This window comes from Carettochelys insculpta, chromosome 3 (genome assembly GCF_033958435.1).
Source record: "Carettochelys insculpta isolate YL-2023 chromosome 3, ASM3395843v1, whole genome shotgun sequence".
NCBI classification, from domain to species: domain Eukaryota; kingdom Metazoa; phylum Chordata; order Testudines; family Carettochelyidae; genus Carettochelys; species Carettochelys insculpta.
The window spans coordinates 178,360,302-178,385,890 of NC_134139.1; the positions used below are offsets into that span (position 1 = coordinate 178,360,302).

The 25,589-nt window shown below is 43.6% G+C and overlaps 1 protein-coding gene across 1 annotated transcript in view; it reads right to left on the reverse strand.

Moving 5' to 3' along the window:
* The window catches only part of MBOAT2 (membrane bound glycerophospholipid O-acyltransferase 2), a 181,869-nt gene extending 168,499 nt beyond the window's left edge, over positions 1 to 13,370 (reverse strand). The window contains exon 1 of the mRNA XM_074988943.1: positions 13,230 to 13,370. Within this exon, the coding sequence (XP_074845044.1) occupies positions 13,230 to 13,301 (72 nt within the window). The 5' untranslated portion in view covers positions 13,302 to 13,370. The remainder of the gene's footprint in view (positions 1 to 13,229) is intronic.
* Between the last annotated feature and the right edge of the window lie 12,219 nt (positions 13,371 to 25,589).

Below are 25,589 nucleotides of genomic sequence, written 5' to 3' on the forward strand. Positions count from 1 at the left end.
TTTCTGGTGGGTTTTTTTTTTTTTGATGGTTTGTGTTTTACTTTGCAGTTACAGTGCTGAATGCCACAAAGACGTTCTCAAAGATCCACAGGTTGCAGACATCTGGACTAGATGATCGTGATGGTCTCTTCAATCTATGAGGACATCATAATAATGATATGATGAAGCAGGTCTTTGCCCACAAAAGCTTATGCTCCAAAATATCAGTTAGTCTATAAAGTGTCACAGGACTTCTTGTTCTCATTGATACAGACTAACACGGCTACCTCTCTGATACTATTCAATCTATGATGGATCATGCTGTGAAGGTAGCACTTCCCTCTCTATGCCAGCAGGGGGAGATCCATGAACAAAGTAGCCCACCACAACCAACCTGTCCACGCGGTGCCCAATCTAGAAAGCACATTAACAAAAGCTCTGTCAGCACATGCCCAGGAGACTTCCACAGACTCCTATTTTAAAAACTGATTACAGCAATTATTTCCCTCTCTGATAGAACACTGTCCCAACTGGCAGCTCTCTTTACTGTTCATATTTGGGAGCTTTGGCACAAAAAGACAAACCATTTGTTGGAGAGTAAGGGAGGGGAAAGTTCGGAAGTAGCGACTTTTACTTAAACCCAGAAAAATTCCCTGGAAAAACCTTATTAACACAATGTTAAGACAACTAAACTTAGCAACTTAGCATAAAGAAAGCTATGAGCTTGTTTAAACTCTTACACATACGCATCAAGCATAACTCTTTCACTCCTTAGCAGGATTTGAGGAATACCTGAGAGTAAAGAGAGAAAAAAAAAAAGAGCACTGGGCACAGTGGAAGACTTGGGCAGAGAAGAGCAATAAGGAGACCTAAATGAGTTGCTGGCCAAAAGGCACTCAGGAATGGAAGCAGTATATGTTGTATACTACTGATGCTTTTGGGGCGAGGAGGACTAAAGGTGAGAGTCACCAAGGAAAGAAGGAACTTCGGCTCCATGCCAACACAACTGCCCTATAGTAGCAATCTTTGATAGACCCCTTTGACTACACAGACTCTGAAAAGTCCAAGGGGCATGCAAGCCAGGCCTTCAAAGGAAAGAAAAGGATAACAGCACAACTGCTTGGGGGGGAAAAAAAAAACACACCTCTCTTCTAGGCTTATCCAAGCCCCATGTACCTAGTAAAATCCACACCCAGGAACATCACAATTTCAAAGTATAACAGACCCAACCCCACCACATGCTGCTCAGTAAATGTCAAAACTTCACCAGACTCACTGTTCGGGTGGAAAGGAGGAGTTCTCTGTTATACCTCCAATAAAGCACTTTTCAAACTTAGTCCAAAAAAACTGTTTTTATTTCTAGTCCAAGTCTCCTTACTGCATATACTTGAGTACAATTGACCCATCTTTTCCACTCAATTTGCAATAGACATTTGAATACCCAAATCCATCATAGATTACTATGTTCTCTTCCTGATACTGACCACTAAAATGCAGCAGCATTGGATACCTTGCTCTTGAAATGAGGCCTTTCCACCAAGATTTCCACACAGCACATATTCTAGTCATAAAAACTGTTAAAACAATACTGAAGTGGGGGGAAGGGAAAGCTCATACCGACTGTGCTAAATCTTAAACAGATGATCTCATCAGGAAAAGAAAACTGATCTACAAATCTTCTGAGATCCCACCAACACACTACATTATGACACAGGCAGTGAGCATGGGACATAGTATTTAATAAAATATTACAATATTATATACAAAGGAATAGCACAATTTCTATAACCTTAGATGCCCATGCAGCAATTCAAAGGCAATCTGTGTTAAATACGAGATGGGTCATAAATTCTGATGGTCTTAGATATTAACAAATGCAGTGATTTGAAGTTTCAGTCTGTCAAGATCCACAACAAGCATTAGCAGTATATACTAGACTGGTGTTCAGCTAGTTTGCATCTTAATTCTTGCATCCAATTGAGCCACCTACCAACCCTTTTAATCCTATGTGCTCCCAACGACTAATGAAATAAAAATGGAGTCAAACTTTAAGTCAAAAGAGAAGAGCCAAAAGGCAGGTTACAGCAAATTCATCTGATAGAAAGCAGAACAAGGTAAAATAATTTAAAATATTCAAACATTTATGAATCACAATTACCAGGGTGAAGTTGGGAGAGGACATTTTAAGACAGAGTCCCCATATTTAAAGGAAAAGGACCTAGGACTTTTCTAAGAAAGCTTAAATTTAGAGTAGCTGATACACTATTTATTCAAAACTCTGCTTAAGCTATCTTAGGTTCTCCGTTGCTTCCAAAGATGTGGGTCAGAACTTACGCAAGTAGATATGATCCCCTTTTCAATGTAGAGCAGGTTAGCTGTGCCAGTTCAGAACTGGAGAGGTCTGGGCAGAAAGTCAACTTTTTTTTTTTTTTTTTTTTTTTGAGACTGGGAGGCTATTTTGCCTTTTAATCTTAGGGTGTTCATTCATATATATTATCACAATGCAAAGGTAACTGAAAAGTTACTCTAAAAATAGCACAACATGGAGCTAGGCAAACTCCTCATTCCTACAGTTTCAAAGAGTTATGTCCTCTTAATACAATATAAAAGTAAATACAGCTACTTGTATTTTTATATTCATCTTGCAAAATAATCAGTTTTGCTACTAAAATTATATCATAATACTATATTGTAACTGTTTTAAAAGTGAATAGGTAATTAATAGTAAGATGTAAGTAGGATAACACTAACAAAGGTATAGAACTGACAGGAGCATATTGCAGAGTAGTTATAAATAAATCTCGAAGGCTGTGGCTACACTAGCCCCCTTCTTCAAAGGGGGCATGATAATCATCCCAAGCACAGAATAATAATAAGGTGCTGCGATGCATATGCAGCACCTCATTAGGCTAATTCTCGCCACGGCAACTTTAAGTTGCCAACTTCAAAGCACCAAGCCATGTCACCATGGGTTTGGAAGTAAGGGCACTTCGAAGTTGCACAGGTACTTTGAAGCCTGCGGCTACACAGCTAGCAAGTGCTTCAAAGTGTGCAACTTTGAAGTTGCTGTAAGAACATAAAGAGCATCACAGCACCTCATTATTATTCCCTGCTCAGGCTGATTACCATGCCTCCTTTGAAGAAGGGGGCTAGTGTAGACAGCCTAAGTTTGGTAAAATGTAGAGGCTGAAGTACAAGGCCTACAAGTTCAAGGCCCGCTATGATATTTAGTTTAACCTAGCTAGGGTTTGGACCTGAGAATAAGCTGACATGACTCAATGACCAATTAAAAAAACCCTGTACCATAAAACATGCTATTGCAGTAAACAAATAGATTGCATTCTGATGTTCAGGAAAAATGTAATGCAATATACCAATTCCAATCATGATAAACCCAGCTGTATGCTTCAGGGGCTTTTTGCAGAAATAGGGTGTTAGCGATATGCTAACTGCAAGTTACTATGGTGATTAATTGCTGTAAATGTTAATGAACATAAGAGAAACTGATGATTTAGCCTGTGGAAAAAACAGGGCACTCTTAAATTAATGGATACAATAAATTAGAAGGATGAAAAAGGAAAAGAAGTGGAAAAGGCATGCACTGGGCAATAACTGGACCTCATCTTGCAAACAGCAGTGATGCCTGTGAGGTGAAAAGTCACTCAAGCACTCATTTTCAGGATCAGACCCTATTATTTTTATTTAATACTTTTTTAAAGTGCATACAAAAAAGGAAGAAATTTAGAATTAAAGAAAATTGTCAGATCAAATCTGTCCCAAAATTTAAGTTCTATGAAACAGGTTTTGTGCAAAATGTAGTATTTACAGAAATGTTCTCTTTTCTTCATTTTAAACCCCATGGGAAATTAACTTTTCTTCTTCAAAGTTTGTAATGTGAATATTGTTACACTGTATTACTGCACGAGAACCTAAAAATCAAACTCATCCAAGATACATGTACAGGTTGAACCTCTCTAATCCATAACTCTCATCTGGCAACATCCAAAATCTGGCACTTATCATGGGTTTAGCCAAGTTTCCTGTGGTCCCATAAAATTTGTTTACAGCCACCAGTCCTGGCTCTCAGGTGTTCTGCGCTGTTATTTAGCTGTAATGTACCCCTAAGTGTCTTCTAAGAGTCCAGTAAGGAGTTAAAGTGTTGGTAATGAGCTAGACAGTATTGACCTCCCATGGCCTGGCAAATTCTCTCATCCACACAGGTCAGATCCCAAGAGTGCTGAACGAGAAACGTTCAACCTGTAGCAACAAAAAGGTAGTAAAGAAAATCCTGATCATAAAATGCAAAATCTGACTTCTCCTTTTTCCTACTTATTTATAGTGACATTATTCCCCTCCTTTGCCTGACTAGCGTTCTTCCCTGTTGCTGTCATCCCCTCATCTCTGGTCACCTCCTATTTTTTCCAGCTCACTCATGTTCCAGCTTCCTCAGTTGTCTTCTGCTTTATCTCTGGACACCCAGGAAGTAACAGTGGCAAGAAATACCTTCTTCCACCTTCAAATTAGGTATAAACCTCTAATAGCACAGAACAGGGGTCAGCAACCTGCAGCTCCAGAGACACCTGTGGCTCCAAGCGCTGCCGTCACTGACTCCTCTTGCGGCTCCAGAGGATTTGCCACTTAAACAAAATTACCAAAATTTCATTTAGGTGGCAGCAGCCTCCAGAACTGCCAAGCAATCAGTTGCGGCAGGGAGCCCTACAGAAGTCAGCCAGCAGAGCAGGGAGCCACCCAGAATGCACATGGAGGGAAGCCTGCAATAGAGCTGAGGGGAGGAGTGGCTGAGCCTGCTGGAGCCATGCAGAGAAGGAGTTGGCAGGGGAAGCAAGGCATGAAAGAGTGGTGTGAGGGCCGAGGAGATGAAGTTAAGATGGAAACAGATTTAAAGAAGCAAAAAAAGAGTTTCTTTGACCAACATGGACAGTGCTCAGTATGAATGAATCCCAGACAGAAGAAGCAGCTTAAGATAAAATGAATTAAAGGAAAAAACAAATTCAAGGTTGCCAAGGGATTAGGCTGGCAGTTTTGAAGAAATCTGAAGGGTGGAAAGAGAGACTTTGTAGACAATGGAGCCTATTAAAAAGTGAGTATATTAGGGTGGGTCCAAATACCAAGTGTGAATTAAGTCTGAAGGCTATTTAATAAGAAACTGATGAAAGATACATCAATTTGATATCTAGTTAATATTAAAAGAAAATTAAACATAATTTTAAGTGCTTCACCTGCCTTTAAGTCTTCTGATGAACATTTGTGCTTATTCATTTTTAAATATTTTACAGCCTGAAAATCCACTAAACAGTGGCCAATGAGATGCTTTTCCAGATGAGAATCAAGACTTCCACTTTCAATTTCTGCAGAATTTAAGTTTTTATTTTTAAGAGTTACATTTGCACTCCTTGCACTGTAATTGTAATGTTCCAACTGAAGATCCTTATATCATATTTCATATATGTCTAATTGCCTTCCCAAATCTGCAGAGAGAAAGTCAGCATGGTTTCTGCAGAGGGAAGTCGTGTCTGTCTAATCTATTAGAATTCTTTGAAGGGGTTAATAAACATGCGGACAAGGGGCACCCAGTGGACATAATATACCTAGATTTCCAGAAAGCCTTTGACACGGTCCCACACCAAAGGCTTTTATGTAAATTAGGTGGTCATGGGATAGGAGGAAAGGTCCTTTCATGGATCGGGAATTGGTTAAAAGACAGAAAACAAAGGGTGGGAATAAATGGTAAATTTTCACAATGGAGGGGGGTAACTAGTGGTGTTCCCCAGGGCTCAGTCCTGGGACCGATCCTGTTCAACTTGTTCATCAATGATCTAGAAAATGAGGTAAGCAGTGAGGTGGCAAAGTTTGCAGATGACACCAAGTTGTTCAGGACAGTCAAAAGCAAAAGGGATTGTGAAGAACTACAAAAAGATCTCAGCAAACTGAGTGATTGGGCAGCAAAATGGCAAATGAAATTTAATGTGGGTAAGTGTAAGGTAATGCATGTTGGAAAAAATAACCCAAATTACACGTACTACATGATGGGGTCAAATTTAGCTACGACAGATCAGGAAAGGGATCTTGGAGTTATAGTGGATAGTTCTCTGAAGACATCCACGCAGTGTGCAGCGGCAGTTAGTAAGGCAAATAGGATGTTAGGAATTATTAAAAAAGGGATCGATAATAAGACAAAAGATATCATACTTCCCCTATATAAAACTATGGTACGCCCACATCTCGAGTACTGCGTGCAGATGTGGTCTCCTCACCTCAAAAAAGATATATTGGCATTAGAAAAGGTTCAGAAAAGGGCGACTAAGATGATCAGGGGCTTGGAAAGGGTCCCATATGGGGAGAGGCTAGAGAGACTGGGACTTTTCAGTTTGGAAAAAAGGCGATTGAGGGGCGATATGATAGAGGTATATAAAATCATGAATGGTGTGGAGAAAGTGAATTATTTACCTTTTCCCATAATACAAGAACTAGGGGACACCAAATGAAATTGATGGGTAGTAGGTTCAAAACTAATAAAAGGAAATTTTTCTTCACACAGCGCACAGTCAACCTGTGGAACTCCTTGCCCGAGGAGGCTGTGAAGGCCAGGACTCTATTAGGGTTTAAAAAAGAGCTTGATAAATTTTTGCAGGTCAGGTCCATAAATGGCTATTAGCCAGGGATAAAGTATGGTGCCCTAGCCTTCATAACAAGGGCAGGAGATGGATGGCAGGAGATAAATCACTTGTCTTCTGTTCTCCTTCTCTGGGGCACCTGGCATTGGCCACCGTCGGCAGATGGGATGCTGGGCTTGATGGACCTTTGGTCTGACCCAGTATGGCCATTCTTATGTTCTTATGTTGCCATTGCTCAGAACTTTGACAAGCACCACCAAAGTGAAATTAGCAAAACTCTGCTCAGGTTCTCTGCTGATCTCCACAAAACTCCAAGGTATAGCACAACTATAAAGAAACATACTAGCATTCCGAAACAACCACCTCAGTTAATCAGAGCAGGAGAACTTACATCTGACTTTAAAGAGTGATAGCACAGTAAAGATCACCAATCTGATGCAAGTGGGCTGCGCAGGGAGTTTGCGAAAAAGACTCAGAAGCTCCTATCCCTTCCAACAACTAGGAACTTATTTTAAAAAATGTTGCCACTGTTCAGAGGAAATGCATCTATAGTTCACCTTCATGGTCCAACAAGGGCACAGACTGTAGGCTCTCAGCCCCTCCGCCATCATCTATCTTGGAAGAAGACCTGCATCTTTCTTCCTCCTGATCAGGGATTTTTTTACGCTGCACAATTCTCTACCTTTGCTGGAAGTTCCCTAGCAAGCCAGAATGCCTACATAATAGGTCGGAGGCTGCTCTTTACTTTCTCTCTGTAGGCTTTGAACAAGTGTAATTGTCAAAAATTACAAATGACCACACAGCAATTCATCAAGTAACTTTATTCCTAAAAGTGAAAGCATTACAGAGAAAACATATTAAAGACAACAGAAGAACCCACACACGTGTTTAAAGCCCTATTAAAGATCACCCCAATCCTAATCTCAGTTGCTGAGAGGTGTGAGTTCTTCAAAAGCCACTCCACAGTTTTCATCATGTTTACATGTTCATAATTGTCCCAGATTCAGAATCAAAATACCCATGAATATTTCAGGCTTTCCCTTATACAGGTTTGATATTGGCCTCTGATAGCAGGATAAGCAAACACATACATAACCTTTGTACATACATTAATGTATCGCTTTAATTTTCCTTTTTTGTATTTTCCCTCCATTGTTTCATCCCACTTGATTACATCTAACATTCATATTTTCTCCCTAATTAAAATGTATCTTTACACATCTTCTTGTGATAAGACTTTTTATATAAAAATCTCAGCTTTACAGATTTTTGTTTAAATAAGCACTACAATAAATACAACTTCTTACAGCAATATGTATTTTCACAAAGCTTTGAATACGTACTCTAATCAACATCACTCTGTCCCACAAAAGCTCACCTAATAAATTATTTTGTTACTCTTTAAGTTGCTACTTGACTGCTTTTTTGTTTTGATAGTATATAGACTAGCACGGTTCCCTCTCTGCTACCACTCTTATTTAAATAACAGCTAATGAAAACACACAACAGTTTTCCCTTGTACACATCTACAGATCAACCTTAGTAGTCTAGAGAGCAGGACACTACAAAAATGAAGGGATACAGGTATTTTAACAAACAGTCTACAGTGAAATTGCCCAGAAAGCTTCCAAGTAGCTTGCTAGATAAGAAAAAAAAGTCTTTTTTGTTAAGCACCTCCCTTATCAAACCACCTGTTGCAGAACACTAGAATAAGAAGGTTACAATCCATATAGATTAAGATCAAGACAGAGGCCTTCCAATCTTTGGGATAAATAATTGTAAATGATGAAATCAACAATATTTATAAAAAAATTAGTTTAAACAATTGATCTTATGACACAAAGCAATGAAAGTTACAATGAATGTCAACACCCTTGAATCATGCTATAAATGAGTAGTCATCCATTATTATTTATTTGATAACATCTAAGAGAGTTCTTGGTGCTTTACAAAAATAGAAGAGGTGTGGCTCCTGTTTTAAGAGATTACAATCAAAGGCTATGTCTAGATCAGAGCAATACGTCAACAGAAGTTTTTGTCAGAGGATGGAGGTGAGCACATACGTCCCCTGCTAGAAGCTGGCCATCGAGGATGTGCACATGCCACTGTGCAGCATAGGGAGATGCAACCTAACACACCCCACCCCCTATGCCATGGCTGATGAAATCTTATACCAGCCAGCTGCACCCTAGCCAGGAATCATTCAATGCCCACCTCAACTGGGCCAGGATGTAGGTCAAATGCCCCTTGGGCCACCTCATAGCACACTTGCTCACCCACCTAGATGTGGGGGAGCACAACTGTCCCCCACATTGTGGTCATGTGTTGTGCCCTGCACAGCCTCGTGGAGGGAAAGGGGGTGGCCCTCCTCCTGGGGTGGGGAGGCGGACACCAGTCTCGGGTATGAGCAGCCAATCACAGCTCCAGTCTGCCAGGCCCATCAGGATGGGCTGCAGATCTGCAAGGCCCTCAGGGAGAGCTTCTCCCTTGGCCCTCAATAGCCAGCAGGGACCTCAGGTCCAAAGCCCTATCCTGACCACACAATGACCCCTCCCCCTCCCTATCCATGCCCAATAAAGAGGAACTCAGGAGTGGTGCTCAGAGATCTATTTTATTTCAACAAATAAAAACCAGTGCAAAACAGAAACAGTGCAATAAAGAACTATTTACATTAAAGGCAAGTGCAAAAACAATGAAATATTTATGGGGAGGGCTTTTATGGGGAGAGAGGGAACTGGACTTGGAGGAGGGGGCTTGGGGCAGGGGAGACTCAGTCCATGGAGGGGGTCAGGGGATGCAAACATGAGGGGGAGCAGGACCCCAACTGGCATTGGCATCAGGATCCCCTCCCACTGTGCATTCAGGGTCCCCAATGGGGCTGGGTAGGGGCTGTAGCAGGGGGAGTTACAGAGGCAGTGGGGCTGCAGCAGGGTCTGAGTCAGCAAGCGGAGCAGAGTGGGCCTGGGGAGCAGCGGCGGACATGTCCATCAGCCATTGCCAGAGGTCGACGATGCCCTTCAGGATGGCCGACGTGGGCAGTGGTGGCAGCCACGGTCAGGTCCCAACAGGTGCCAGTGATTGCATCAAAATGGGACATGATTTGGTCCCAGGCCCTCCCCGACCACTGCCAGTCATCCCACAGGCACCGCTCAAGCAGTTCCATGAGCCTCCAGAGGGTGGCACTGTGGTCCCTCTGGAGTTCCTCATGCACATAATGATAGGCTCTCCAGCTGTGGGCCCACCCTCTTGGTGGGGTGAGGCTGGCTCACCCTGCTGGTGTGGTTTCAGGCTGCCTCTCTCCGGTGCTGAGGTGGGGCTAGCTCACCCAGGCACTGGTGTAGGGGTGGCTCTCTGGGGTTCAGCTGTAAGAAAGACAAGGAGAGATGCAACACAGCAACATTCATGCAACACAGCCCCTGAGGTGCAGCAACCAACACCCACCAGACCATGAGACAGGAATGTCCTGGGGACAAAGCCATGTGTGGCCTGCGTAGTGGGCCCTGCCACGTGAGGACTGCGCAGTGCCTCCAGGACCAGGCTGACCACTGTGGTCCCCACCCCTGCTTGACAGGCTAACAGCCAAAGGAGGGTGTCAGCCATAGTGGGGTCCATGCATTGGTGGCAGGGGAGCCGGGAGCAACCTGGCCCTCCCTGTGACCCCCCACATACACCTCTGCAGCTCACAGCATTGTTCACAGGAGCAGGTGCTGCCTCTCTACTGTGAGCACGCTTGCATGCCAGGAGCCACATTCCTTGGTGTGTCTGAGGTCAGGCTGTCACCCATGGGGGTAGCCCGCTTCCAGCCATGGCAGGTACTAGCAAGGCCTCCACTCCCAGAGGCCTGGGGCTTGTCCCACCTCCCATGAGGCTGGCAGCAGGCTGGCGCCCATGCCCAGGAGCTGCCTGCTGGGTCCAGGTGGCACAAGGTACCAGCACATGGTTCCGTGTGCCTGAACCACAGCGCAAGGTCCCACCCAAGCTGGTCAGGCAACACTTGCAGCATGCCCCGTCTGCACCAGCCTCTCACACCCTGGGGTGTGTGACACACAGGCTGCTTACCAGAAGGACACCTGCCCAGGTCCAGTGATGCCCTGGAGTTGGCCTGGCTGGCAGGGACCAACTCCAGAATGATCATGAAGGTACTGCTGCTTGCCTCGGACATCATGTCCATCTCCAGCTCCAGTGGGGATTGGGTCTCAAGGTGCTGCTCCTCCTCCTCCTCCTCCTCCTCCTTGTGCTCTGGCTGCAGGAGATGGGGGGCCTGTGCCATGTTGATGGAGGAGATCAGCGGGAATGTAACAAACCCCCATTTCCCCCCCAGGATCTGATGCAGCTCCCAGAAATAGGGGTAGGTGGCGGCTCCTGTCCCAGATCTTCGGCCGGCAACTTGGGCCTGGGCGTAGCCATGGTGAAGTTCTTTTACCTTCACCTGCACCTGCTCCATGCTCTAGGTGGGGTGGCCCCATTCCTCAAGTGCAGTGGCCATCCCAGTGTAGGTGGGGGGCGTTTTGCCACTTCCCTGGGGTCAAGAAGAGTTTTCTCCAGGACGGCCTGGACTTTGGCCCCAGTTCACGCAGGGGCCCACTGCTTCATGCCCTGAGGCAGCTCCTGGGACCTCTCCGGCTGGTCCCTCGATGGCCAAGGAGGATCTTGGAGTATCTGCTGCTCTGCCACCTGCATCAGCTGGCTTGTGTTGAGTGGCTGCAAGGAGTGGGGGACCACAGATGATACGTCTGCTGCACCCACGTTCTCAGCTTTCTGGCACAGGGTTTCTAGGGCTCCCTGCAGCTTGAAGAAGGGTCAGTGGTAGGAACCATAGAGCTCTGCTTGATGTGGACAGGTTGTCCCTCAAGGCACCTATGTGGCACCCTGGAGACCTCTTCTGTCAACAGAAGACCCTTGGAATGTCCAGACTGGCTGGCTGTCGACATCACTGTCAGCAGGTGTTCCTCCTCATGGGGAGAGGGATAACGCTGTTGACAAAAGTGCTGCATTCTGTCAATGCATTGTCAACAGAACTCCTTGGGAATCTGGACACCCCATGGGTGGCATTTTGTCAACAAAATCCTCTAGTGTAGGCATAGCCAAAAAGTTCAGAAACTAGGCCATATATTCCCCTTGGTACCAGAATGAGATATACATGAATCAATTGAATTTCTATATAGTAACGCTCCTGCTGTCAAAATTCACCAGAATTGTCTGATTTTTTTGAGCTTCTGTAACAGCCATATCTTTTATATTTATCTCTAGTCTAGAAACTACAGAATTAGGGGCATTTTAGCTTCTTATATTGGTAGAAGAGAATAAATTTAAAAATTAAAATTCTTCTTTCGACAGCATTTCATTTCCTCAATATTTAAGTCCCCATTGTTTTTCCCCTTGTGAAGCTCAGTTTGGTGAAGCCCATGAACAAAACTCCCACTATGCACATATAATAACATGTCTTCTACTTTCCTTCTTTAATTGCATGCTATCACCTTAGAAACTTAGACACTATGCTCCAGATCAGCTTTTACACATTTACACAATTTTTTCTTGTTATTCTTCTTTTTAAAATTGTTTTTCTACCTATACATGACAGTATTGCTTCAGTTTTTACCCTGGGAATCAGGAAATCCAAGTTTTCTTTCAATTTCTTTCACAAACATAACATATGACCTTGGATAAGTCACAACCCCTACATTTCAGTTTCCCCATTTGTAAGGAAGACATAACACTTTCTATTTCCCAGGTATTGAGAAACAAGGCATCAGGTATTTACAGATCCTGAGATAAAGAGCACTACTTAGTGCAGGTCCCATAAGTATAGACTAATTATAAAATATTGTACTTAGACAATTATATATATGCACAAAATAAATAGTACTTTGCATTTATGTAAGCATATTCCATCAACTGCAGGCATGAACTAACAATCACGACACCCTTGGGAGGTCAAGTCAATATTATCCCCCTTTCCAACTGAAAAAAAGGTTAAATGTCTTCCCCGAGGCCACACAGAGGTAATTACGAAGCCAGAAAAAGAACGTCTGACTGTTACCAGTCCCCTGGTATAACTACTAACCCGCACGCACTGGGATCAACCTCCACCACCATCACAATTTCTAAATACACATATTACCATATTATGTATACAATTTGATACAGATCTATAATACACTAACGAACAAGAACTGCAATTAAACATACCATCTGAGCTACTCTTTCGTATTTATCCAAACACTGGGATGCCCCATGTGCACCTGCAAGAATAGCATTGTCGTCGCTTGTTCTCACACCAGAGACATCCCCATGTTGATCACCTCCTGCGCGCACATACACACTAGTATCAGCGATGGGTGGATGCAGGCACAAGCGTTCCCGCACACACAAAGGGCTGGATTGTGCCCACAGACTCCCCTGTGCCTGGGCACGCACAGGGGAAGGTGCCGGGCGGGAGGGCGGCGGGGCTGTTCCCAGACACATGCACAAATGTGCTACAGGCGGGGGGAGTGCAGAGGTGCCCAGGCTGGGATGAGGTGAGGGGGGGGATGGGATGCCGTGGAAGGGGCTAGACCCAGCTTCCTCCCTCTCCCCGCCAGAAGCCGAGCAGGGCGGGTGCCTCCGTAGCCTCACCTGGTCTATGGGCAGCCGCACGGCGTTGCTGAGGGGCTGCAGCAGCGTGGAGCCCGTAGTGCTGGTGGCCATGGCGAGGGCGCCGCCCCCGACCCAAGAGAATGGGGACTAGTCAGGAGGTGAAGAAGCCGCTTCCCTCCCGTTTCCCCGCGGCAGCAGCAGCAGCGGCAGCAGCGCCAAAAGCCCGAGCGACGTCGTGACAACAAGGAGGCGGAGGTGGCAGTGGGAGCGGCCCAGCCGCGGAGTGACAGACCCGCTGCCCAATCCACTCGCAATAACGCCATTGAGTAACGGGCGGCCGATCCAATCTCCGCCCAGCAGGAGGGTGGGACAAAGTGACCATTCAGTGCCTCCCCTTCGGCGTATAGTGGCGTTTTGGGGCGGATGGGCTCGGTTGTGGGCTGTGCCCCCTCTCCTGCTCTGTGGCGGCGGTTGGGGGGAGGTGTAACAGCTGGGGAACACAGCAATGCCGGGCGGAGGGCAATGAGGGGGCCCCAGCCTTTGGCAGGAACGCTGCCAACGGAGAGGTGATGAGGAGGCCCTCGCTTCAGAGAGCGGCGCTGGCGATGGGGTCGGCTGGCTGGGGGGAAGCCTGAACGCAGAGGGAGGAGGTGTGGCAAAGTGCAGTTGATGGGCCTCTAGCGCCAAAAGCAAAGTTAACGGTGAGCAGCGCTGAGCAGAAGGGACAGATTAAGGAGAGCCCGGGGTAGGGCTGAACCTTAGACAAGATGAGCACTTGACGGGGGATAAGTCCGGGAGTGCTGAGGCAGCAGCACTAGAGAGGAGGGAACGTTGGCATCAGCACTTGCCAGTAATTTGGTGCTTTGCCACTCTCAGAGTGGAAAGCAGGGGAGCGGCAGCATTAGAAATGTGGGGCATAAGGATAAGAGCACAGGTCCCCTCTGAAAAGGAGATGGCATTTGCCTGAGGACACTAATTGCTCCCCTGATGGTCATAAGAGGGGGTGCTACTATGGTGGAGATTTCCAAAATTTGGTTTGTTGTAGGACCATATGGATGTGATAAAAGTCAATAATGTACCAGAGATTATTAGGGAATATAAACCAATTGGCTATTTCTTCCCTTAAAACCCGAGAATATATACACAGGAAGGAATATTACTCCATGGTTATACAGACATTAGTGGATCACTGGGGTAAGATTCTGGACTTTTATATGTTCTGTGATGACCAAGCAAAGTGCATAGTAAGAGATTTTTTTAAAAAATGAGAAAGAGAGAGACTGGTAAAAACATGTCAAAGGACATTCTGTTACCACTGAATAACAATGATATTAATAAAGACTTCTTCCAACAGGTATTATTTTACATACCCATTTTATGCACTGCTAAAGAAGCTGTTTCCTGATTATACAAGCTTAGAGTGACATGACTTGTTCACTTAGTTGAAAGATGGTACTGACATTTCTTTCTGGGATACTAAAAGCAAGAAAGATATGTCAACCTACAGTCACAATTCAGTGTCTAATAGTGGTTGCGTAAGCCAAATGCATACATGAGACTAAGAGAGAAATTTTCAGGAATTAGTAGAAGTAGGAGGCAGTGGGGCTTGCAGCAACTTGTACACCACCCAAAAGACATGCTCTAGTTCTCTGGTTTGTTCCATATTTTAGAATAGTCTGTATTTATGTGCTTGCCTTTTTTAATTAGAACTCTATACTCAGTGATAAATTTCTGTGTATTAAAGCAGGGTTGGGCAAAATATTGACCATGGACCTGATCAGGCCAGCCATTACCCTTTGACCCACTAGAAGTCCTATGTTGCAGTGCTCAGGCCAGCTGCCAGCCTGCCACAGACCTGTTATGCTACTCACAGAAGCAGTGAGCTGCCACTAGCAAGCATGTTGCTGCATGCCCCTTAGGGGCAGAGGGGACACCTGGTCTCTGTGCACTCCACCCATCACCATCGACATGGAAACCAACCAATGGGAGTGGCAGATGCAGTGCTTGTGGGCGTGGCAGCATGTGAAGACCTGCTGCCCCACAAAGGGCATGCAGACATGTTGGTAAGTAGCAGCAAGCCACTTTATGAGGCATGGGGCATGCAAGTAACCTGCCTGACTCCCCCAGTGCACCACCAGCTGGGAACTACATATAATATGTGCCTCCTAGCCAGGGCCAGAGCATGCATCTTGCACACCTTTTTATATCAGTAACCCCAGCCCCGGGTCAGAATTTCCTCCTGCACCCAAACTCCCTCCTGCTGAACCCTACATCCTCTCCTGCTACCCAATACCCTGCCTGGAGCTTCCACCTGCAACCAAAGTCTATCAAAGACAGCACACACCTTCCATTAATATAAATAGAATGAAATGTAGCCTCTGGCCACTTACCAAAAATCATGGAGTGACCCCCCCATGAACATTATTTCCAGTTCCCCTATATTAAAGGTTCATTTTATTAATCTAATTTGCATAATGAAGGACCCTCCGAGAGGGAAGAACCCCTCTCAGAGCCATGGTGGACGGAGCATGGGCCCCATCACATCACCTGACTGGAAACCAGGAGGTAAGATTAGAGCTATAAAAGGCCAACCGCAAGTTGTTCATGGAACATAGTTTAAGAAACACTGATCTAGGATCTCCAGTTATTACTATGATGTAACATTATTTCAGTAATGTTTCTGGAGCTCAAGGATTTATTCACAGAGAATACCCAGTTGTCACTCAAAAGTTGGAGATCAGTAAATCTAATAAGATTGCTGTAAACTCATAATTTTTGGGTATAACTACAAAAACAACAATGTTATCTGCAGCTCTGGTGGAAGAGTGATCTGTATCAAGAGTACTTACTATGATAACATTACAGATGGACAGCAGTGTATATATATTGACATTCAGTGGCCAAAACAATATCAATCAGTTATGTTCTTCCCACTTTAACCATATATTTTGGATGACATAACAGGTTAGAGCACACCAGAAAAATACATATAATCTCTCACTGCTTTTACAGAAAATAATTTATATTTTGCTTATGTAACTCACCAGGGCTCTGAAAGGCCTCCCCCATTGGGACTATGGACTGCCCTTCTGCCTCACTATGCCACTGTGTCATTGCACTCAGGAGAATCAGCTGCAGTATGGCTTCTGTGTCCCTGGCTGGCAGTCAGGCCAAGCATGGAGTCAAACAGGCTTAGACCCTCAGAGCAGGCAACAATCATCAAAGGGCATCAAATCAGGCTGAACACGCAATTCAGAGGGCCCAGGCCTTTGCTCAGGTCAGGCAAAAATCACTAAACCCAAGTTCAGAGCAGGGGAAGAAACAACAGCAGTTCCCAGAGCTTCAGGCATTGAATGATGAGGTGCGGGGGGGACATTGCCACCACAGGTTGGCAGGCCTGCCCACTCCAATGTATCACAGCCCAGAGCCCTAACAACATCAGGCCTATCTGCTGCTGGATCAGCAGGGGTCCTACTCACAACATGCTGACTCAGTCACATATTCTGGTTCAGCCACACTAAGGTCCACTGCCCCCGACTACTTCCACTCTTCCCACACTGGGCATAACTGACTCCAGTGCAGGTCCTCTGGCCTGTTGGGGTTTGGAACCTCTGGCAGGGCCAGCAGTTCTTCCAGGTTTAGGGCTGTCTGAGGTCCTGGCCAGTCCTCAGCCTCCTGGTGGTTCCCAGCAATCTCCCAGTTTGGGAAGATAGACATATCTGGAGTCTTACTGAGCTGGGTCAGCCTTTTATATCTCTAATCTTACCTCCTGGTTCCCAGTCAGGTGATGTGATGGGGCCATGCTCCACCCACCATGGCTCTGAGAGGGGCTCCTTCCCCTCTGAGGCGGTGAGCAGACTCACTACAGCTTAATATTCAGCAGTTGTGTGATGCAAACAATTATTAGATTATTTTCAGCAACTGTAATGAAATGGTGAAACAACTTCTGAGATTACTGTCAGAATATGAATTAATTCAACAAAGTGCAAAAGTAAAACTCTTAGGAAGTGAAGTGAAGCGGCCATGGAGGTTTTCAGAGCCCTGTGTATTCAAGTAACAGTGCTGGCAGAACGAACTTTTGAAGTCTATCCAGTAGAATCATAGCTGTGCATTAATTCTTTGATTTGTGGATGCTTGACTTAAATTCCAAATCTGTCATTGTGTGGCCAATGTTCAATTGTCTCTAATCCTGGACTTTTAGAGTTTCAGTTTACCATAAAGGTCTTTGGGGTGGGGGCGGTGGGCTCTCTCATCATCCATTCTAATAAAATGAAAGATTCAGCTGAACTAAGTTTGGAGGACCATTGCTGCTGTGCTGAGGGTTCTTGCACTTTGTTAGTGTTTGATACTTTGTCTTAGCTGACCTTCATGAAAGAAGAAAGACAGCATGTGAATTTTTTCAAGTTGCATGGTGTGCCTGCAGTAAACTGTCCAGCTGCATCTACACTAGCAAGTTCTTTTGAGAGATTTTTTTTGAAAGAAGGGACATCTTTTGAAAGAGCCCATAGAGTGTCTACACACAAAAAGCATTCTTTTGAAAGTAATTAGAAAACATGTGGTGCTCCTTTCGAAATCACCATTCTTTCCTGTTTCTGCAAGAGTGCCCCCTTTCGAAAGAAAACATGTAGATGCTCCGCAGGGCCCTTCTTTGAAAAGAACAGTCTTCATTTTCAATCCCTGGCCCATTGTTTCAAAAGAGAGGGGACTGTGTGGATGCTCTGTTTCAAAAGAGCAGATCACTCTTATGTGTTTTTTTGTATGTGGATGCATTCTTTCGGAAGAGATCCTCTGGAAGAGAGTCTTTCGAAAGATCTCTGTAGTGTATACATAGTTTCCATGTTTCATGCCTATATAAAAGGAATGCCATCACTGCTGTGTTGTATATCATCAATTTTGTTGGCAGTTTGATGTTACGCTGCCTGAATATCCTATGATGAATTCTTCTAAAGAGTCCCTCTTTTGTATTCTGTTTTACATTCCTTGATCCATGGAATGGTCACTTGAGGTGGTGCTGTTATTGAAGTTATGTAAAGTGATTGATGTTCTTTAATTATGTAACCTTCATGGTGATGTTTGGCTCAATGGCAGTAGTTGATGGGACCAGCTGGTGTAGGATTGCAGTTTTTCCCAGGCTGACCGTGAGTGTAATCTAAACAGTTTAGTTGCCTCTGAGAACCTGTGAAGAATGACCTATTGGTCCCTTTCAGTGATTGAGTAGAGTTTCTCAAGGACATCTGTCTTTGTTGTAAACCTTTGGAGACTAAAGAAATTCCCATTAGTCTTCTAGGTTGTGTGGTTGCCCTTTTGAAGGCTGTCAATTGCACAATTTAGAATGAATGCAAAGAAGAGACCAATGCAGGTTGGTGCCAGCCCACAGACTTATTTCACTCTATCAGTTGGGGTTATGGCTTAGAAAGGCCAACATCTAAGACTACTTAACCGGTCATATCTTCATGAAATTGAGGTATGAGATGTTAACAAATTTGGTGGGGAAGCCAAATTTTCTAAAATTGATGACAGGAGATTTCTGTTTACAATGTTGAATGGCTTTTTTAGATCAAGAAAGATAGCATACAATTTTAAGTTTTCATAACTATAGTTTTGTTTTGTTTTTTTCTGAATCTGTGTCTTAACAAAAATCAGTCTGTGGTATTCTAACCTCATATAAATTCACACTGCGTCTTTGGTAGAATTTTCTATGACACTATTTCAGCAGGCCAATTGAGCAAATGCTAGCAAAGATTTTACCATCTTTAGATAGCAGAGAAATATCTCAGTAATTGCCACAGTTTGGTTTGTTATGTTTACTTTTGTTTAGTGTTATTGTGATTACATCTGTGAAATCCTGAGGAATTGTTGTGTGGTTTGGTGTAGTTAGATCTGGGAGGAACCAGAAGACATGAGAGAGACTTGACCACTTCCTTATAAGCAGTTTATATTGAAAACAAACTTTAAATCAGTTAATAAGTTTTCTACTTAATTCCTATTCCTCCTGCAAATCAATAGTGTAATACAACCCACTGCCAAAGCAACTACTGAAAAGTTTAGTAAAATATATTCAAGCATGTTTCTTAAAGCCAGTGAATCACTAGAATTTTAGACTTTGTTTACTTACAGCTCACCTATACCACTGTCTTACAGTGCCAGACAAGAGGTAGTGGCTTCTTTGGTTCCCATGCATTGAGAACATAAGAATGGCCACTGCTGGCTCAGACCAAAGGTCCCTCTAGTCCAGCATCCTATCTGCTGACAATGGCCAGTGCCAGGTGCCCCAGAGGAGGTGGACCGAAGACAATGATCAAGGGACTTGTCTCCTGCCATCCATCTCCAGCCTCTGACAAACAGAGGCCAGGGATATCATTCCTCCTCCCTGGATAATAGCCTTTTATGAACCTAACCGCCATGACTTCATCTAGCTCTTCTTTGAACTCTCTTATAGTCGTAGCCTTCACAGCCTCCTCTGGCAAGCAGTTTCGCAGGTTGACTATGTTCTGTGTGAAAAAGAACTTTCTTCTATTCGTTTGAAACCTGCTACCCATTAGTTTCATTTGGTGTCCTCTAGTTCTTATCTAGTGGGAACAAGTAAATAATTTTTCTTTATTCACCCTCTCCACACCATTCATGATTTTATGTATCTCTATCATATCTCCCCTCAGTCTCCTCTTTTCTAAACTGAAAAGTCCCAGTCTCTTTAACCACTCCTCCTATGGGACCCGTTCCAAACCCTTAATCATTTTAGTTGCCCTTTTCTGAACCTTTTCTAATGCCAAAATATCTTTTTTTGAGGTGAGGAGACCACATCTGTACACAGTATGCAACATGTGGGTGTACCATAGTTTTATAAAGGGGAAGTAAAGTATTCTTTGTCTTATTTTCTGTCCATTTTTTAATAATTCCTAACATCCTATTTGCTTTTTTGACTGCTGCTGCATACTGTGTGGATGTTTTCAGAGAACTGTCCACGATAACCCCAAGATCTCTTTCCTGATTAGCTGTAGCTAAATTAGCCCCCATTATATTGAATATATACTTGGGCTTATTTTGTCCAATGTGCATTACTTTACACTTATCCGCATTAAATTTCACTTATCATTTTGTTGCCCAGTCACTCAGTTTGGTGAGATCTTTTTGAAATTCTTCACAGTCTGCTTTCGTCTTGACTATTTTGAACTAGTTTAGTATAGTCTGCAAAGTTTACCACCTCACTACTTACCCTTTTCTCTAGATGACTTATGAATAAGTTGAATAAGATTGGTCCTAGGGCTGACCCTTGGGTAACACCACTCATTACCCTTCTCCATTCAGAAAATTTACCATTTATTGCTACCCTTTGTTTCCTGTCTTTTAACCAGTTCTCAGTCCATGTAAGGATCTTCCCTCTTATCCCATGACAACCTGATTTGCACAAGAGCCTTTGGTGAGGGACTTTGTCAAAGGCTTTCTGGACATCTAAGTATACTCTATCTACTGGATCGCCCTTGTCTGCGTGTTTGTTAACCCCTTCAGAGAATTCTAATAGACATGATTTTCCTTTACAGAAACCATGTTGACTTTTGCCCAATAAATTATGTTCTTCTACATGTCTGACAATTTTTTGTTTTACTTTTGTTTCAACTAATTTGCCCGGTACTGACGTTAGATTTACCAGTCGGTAATTGCCAGGGTCACCTCTAGAGCCACTTTTAAGTATTGGTGTTCTGTTGTCTGTCTTCTAGTCCTTGGGTACAGAAGCTAATTTAAAGGATAGGTTACAAATCACTGTTAATAATTCCGCAGTTTTACATTTCAGTTCTTTCAGAACCCTTGGGTAAATGCCATCTGGTCCCAGTGATTTGTCCCTCTTAAGTTTTCTTATTTGTTCCAAAACGTCTGGTAATGACAGTCCAATCTGGGACAGTAACAGAGAGGAAGCCATGCTAGTCTATACACTATCAAAACAAAAAGCAGTCAAGTAGCACTTTAAAGCCTAGCAAAATAGATTAGGCGAGCTTTCATGGGACAGACCCACTTCTTCAGACCATAGCCAGACCAGAACAGACTCAATATTTAAGGCTAATGCCATACATAAAGGTATGTGTGTTACTGAAAAAGAACTTTCACACCGTTCTTCAAAGATAAACATCTGAGCTGGCTTTTATATTCAAATTCGGCACATTAACACGGGGTTTAAACCGGGACGGGAACTTTGAGCCGCTATAGGGGCTCGTCTGCATACTTCAAAGAGAGAGAAGGTTCAGAAGTGAAAGTCAGGTAGACAGTGGTACAAACACACATGTAAAGTATGAGGAAATAGAATATATAAAAAGTTTGTGAATGTCTTGCAGTAAGCATGTATCACATTACAAATCATTGTGTGCACTTTTCTTAAAATAGGTGTTACAAAAAGTAAGGTTTGACATTATTTATTAAAGACTGTCTCATATTCACATGCATTGCAGCTCTTTAGTTATTGAGTTTTTTAACAACTTGGAAAAATGGGTCTTCTTGCTATTTATGTTGCTGACCCCTGCCCCAGGCAGAAGCAAAGGGCTATGCAAGGTTGTTGACCCAGATCAGAGAAAAGAACTGCTCTGGTTTGAAGATTTGACCTGACGTGAGAGAAGCTCTTCAAGGTAAGAATCTGTATGCAATAAGCTTCTTAGGGGAATTAGAACTAGCTATGCATTTTTTAAAAAAATTGGTAACTCACTGAGGTCTGCCAGTTTTTATTTATAACCACTTAAAGCCTACTGTTTTGCTCAATAAAACTTATTTATATTCAATCCCAGTGTAAGTAACCTGGAAAGAGCTATCACTGTGCCAATCTCCCTTTCATTGATAAAGGGGGCTGCTTTTGCGCACAGAGGCCGTGTCTACACGTGCCCCAAACTTCGAAATGGCGACGCAAATGGCCATTTCGAAGTTTACTAATGAAGCGCTGAAATGCATATTCAGCGCTTCATTAGCATGCGGGCGGCCGCGGCACTTCGAAATTGACGTTCCTCGCCACTGCGCATCTCGTCCAGACGGGGCTCCTTTTTGAAAAGACCCCGCCTACTTCGAAGTGCCCTTATTCCCATGAGCAGATGGGAATAAGGGGACTTCGAAGTAGGCGGGGTCCTTTCGAAAAGGAGCCCCGTCTGGACAAGACACGCGGCGGCCAGGCGCATCAATTTTGAAGTGCCGCGGCCACCCGCATGCTAATGAAGCGCTGAATATGCATTTCAGCGCTTCATTAGTAAACTTCGAAATGGCCATTTGTGTGGCCATTTCAAAGTTTGGGGCACGTGTAGTTGTAGCCAGAGAGATGGATTTATTTGGAGTTTTTGTCCCTTTTTTATGTTGATTTCCTGGGTGCTGTGCCCTAGAACATCATCGTCCAAGGTAAATCAGTATCTGCATTGCTCTACTGGGGGCGGTGGCAAACTCAACTGTGTGCCTTGGGTGGGGGAGACCAGAGGATCTGGCCCAGCAGGACACAGTAGCATGGAGCCCTAGAGAGCAAGAAGACAGGTGTCAGTGGCATGATCAGTATACCAAGGAGTCTTCTGTGACCATACCCCATCACACATAGCATGAGTGACCCACCAATTGCAGTAAACTCTTTCCTGTTTCTCTAGGTTGCTGTCTTTTTCTCTACACAGGTGGTGTCCATGTCATCACTAGGTGTGGAAATCATGCTGGTAGCATCCATCAAGTGTGTCCTAAATGTGTTTATCTTCTTACCATATTTTTTACTTTAGGTTGGTTAGCTTTACTAAGATTTTCTTATGGACTCTGGAAAATCTTCTGCAGGCATGTACTTGGCAATTAGTTGATTCTCTTACCAATTTCTATTGTAGGTTTCCACGACTTTGCTCAACAAAGGATAACAGATATGATGCTGATGTTTAAAATTCATATTTTATGTCAATGCCAATCATGCTACTTTTATAAATCTTTTTTCAAGTTTATAAAAGTTTCTTGCTGCTTTTATTTGTTTCTTGACATCTAGTATGATGTCACCATCATTGCACATCTCATTCCTTAGATAGGTAACATTTTTTTTTCTTCTAGTGTTTCTACATGTACTCTGCTCATTGCATTTGGAACATTGACAGACATATATTTTGTCTTTCTCTTGCTGAAAACAAACCAACTTGTTTTTGCTTCATCATCCAAAAGCTTGGACAGTGTTGTCAGCAATAATGAGGCCATCTAATTGTGCATCATCATTTGTCCATAAAAATCTTCAATTGTCTTCTAAAATTACTTTCTTTATGATATAGTAAATGACCAGCGCAAACAACTGTGAAGTGAAACAAATAGTTTGACTGTCTCCAGTGGCTACTGCATACCAATAGCTGATGGTGTCACCACCTGTCTGCGCATTAGTTGTCGTGAACAGGCTGATTAAAAATTGCCAATTTTTAGAGTAGAAATGCTGTAAAAGAGCTGCTCGGACATTCTTGCTGCCCATGAGTCAAAGCTGAGCAACCATAGTCCCAGATTAAATATGTACAAGGTTGTGAGTGTGACTCCCAGTCTTCATCAACACCACTGACCCATCACTTCAGGACTATTTTAATGATATGTGAATGCCTATGTGGGGTTTGGGTGTTTTGATATTTTAAGAAGACCATTGCACAAGAATAAATTCACTCTTTTGCCTGCTGATATTGAAGGCTGGGGTGGGGCATGAAATGTTGCAATGTCTGACAACAGTGGATAGCTGTTTATCTTTTGTGCCTTGCCAGGCATTACATATTCTGCAGTCTGTTATTATGATACCATTCCATCTGTTGGTTCAAGAAGTAGCCCTCATCTAGTCTGCCAAAGCAGACTTGGTATGCTGAGAATCACTGGTGGTAGGTATAAGAGGCAATACCTCCCTAGGTCTTAGTGCTCAACCTCTCCCCTCTTCCTGTCCCTATTCTGACAGTTCCTGAAGGCTCCCATAGCAATGCTTGTTGACAAGTATCAGAGAGTTAGCTGTGTTAGTCTGTGTCTTTGAGAACAACAAGTCCTGGGGCACCTGATAGACTAACAGATATTTTGGAGCATAAGCTTTCAAAGGGAGGATGGATAGCTCCATGGTTTGAGCATTGGCTGGCTAAACCCGGGGTTGTGAGTTCAATTCTTGAGAAGACCATTTAGATATGGGGGCAAATAAATGTCAAGGATGTTGCTTGGCCCTGCTAAGAGAGTAGGGGACTGGACTAGATAACCTCCCAAAGTCGCTTCCAGCTCTAGGAGGTAGATGTATCTAATGAAGCAGGTCTTTGCCCACAAAAGCTTATGCTCCAAAATATCAAAACAAAAAGCAGTCAAGTAGCACTTTAAAGACTAACAAAATGGTTTATTAGGTGAGCTTTCATGGGACAGACCATAGCCAGACCAGAACAGACTCAATATTTAAGGCACAGAGAACCAAAAACAGTAAGCAAAGAGGACAAATCAGAAAAAGATAATCAAGGTGAGCAAATCAGAGAGTGGAGGGGTGGGGGGGAAGGTCAAGTATTAGACTGAGCCAAGTATGCAGACAAGCCCCTATAGTGACTCAGAAAGTTCCCATCACGATTTAAACCACGTGTTAATGTGCCGAATTTGAATATAAAAGCCAGCTCAGATGTTTCTCTTTCCAAAATGGAGCGATAATTCCTTTTCTGTAACACACATACCTTTAGGTCGTTGACAGAATGCCCCATTCCATTAAAATGTTGACTAACTGGTTTGTGGATCTGGGGTGTTTTGATGTCTGTTTTGTGCCCATTGACCCTTTGTCTAAGGGAGTTAGAAGTCTGTCCAATATACAAAGCACCTGGGCATTGTTGGCACATGATGGCATATATGATGTTAGTAGAGGAGCATGAGAAAGTGCCTGTGATTCTGTGAGTAACCTGGTTAGGTCCAGTGATGGTATTTCCAGAGAAGATATGTGGACAAAGCTGAAGGTATGTGTGTTACAGAAAAGGAATTATCGCTCCGTTTTGGAAAGAGAAACATCTGAGCTGGCTTTTATATTCAAAGTCAGCACATTAACACATGGTTTAAATCGTGATGGGAACTTTCTGAGTCACTGTAGGTGCTTGTCTGCATACTTGGCTCAGTCTAATTCTCGACCTTCCCCCCCACCCCTCCACTCTCTGATTTGCTCACCTTGATTATCTTTTTCTGATTTGTCCTCCTTGCTTACTGTTTTTGGTTCTCTGTGCCTTAAATATTGAGTCTGTTCTGGTCTGGCTATGGTCTGAAGAAGTGGGTCTGTCCCACGAAAGCTCACCTAATAAACCATTTTGCTAGTCTTTAAAGTGCTACTTGACTGCTTTTTGTTTTGATAGTGTATGGACTAGCACGGCTTCCTCTTTGTTACGCTCCAAAATATGTTAGTCTATCAGGTGCCCTAGCACAACTTGTTGTTGTCATAGCAATGCTGTCACA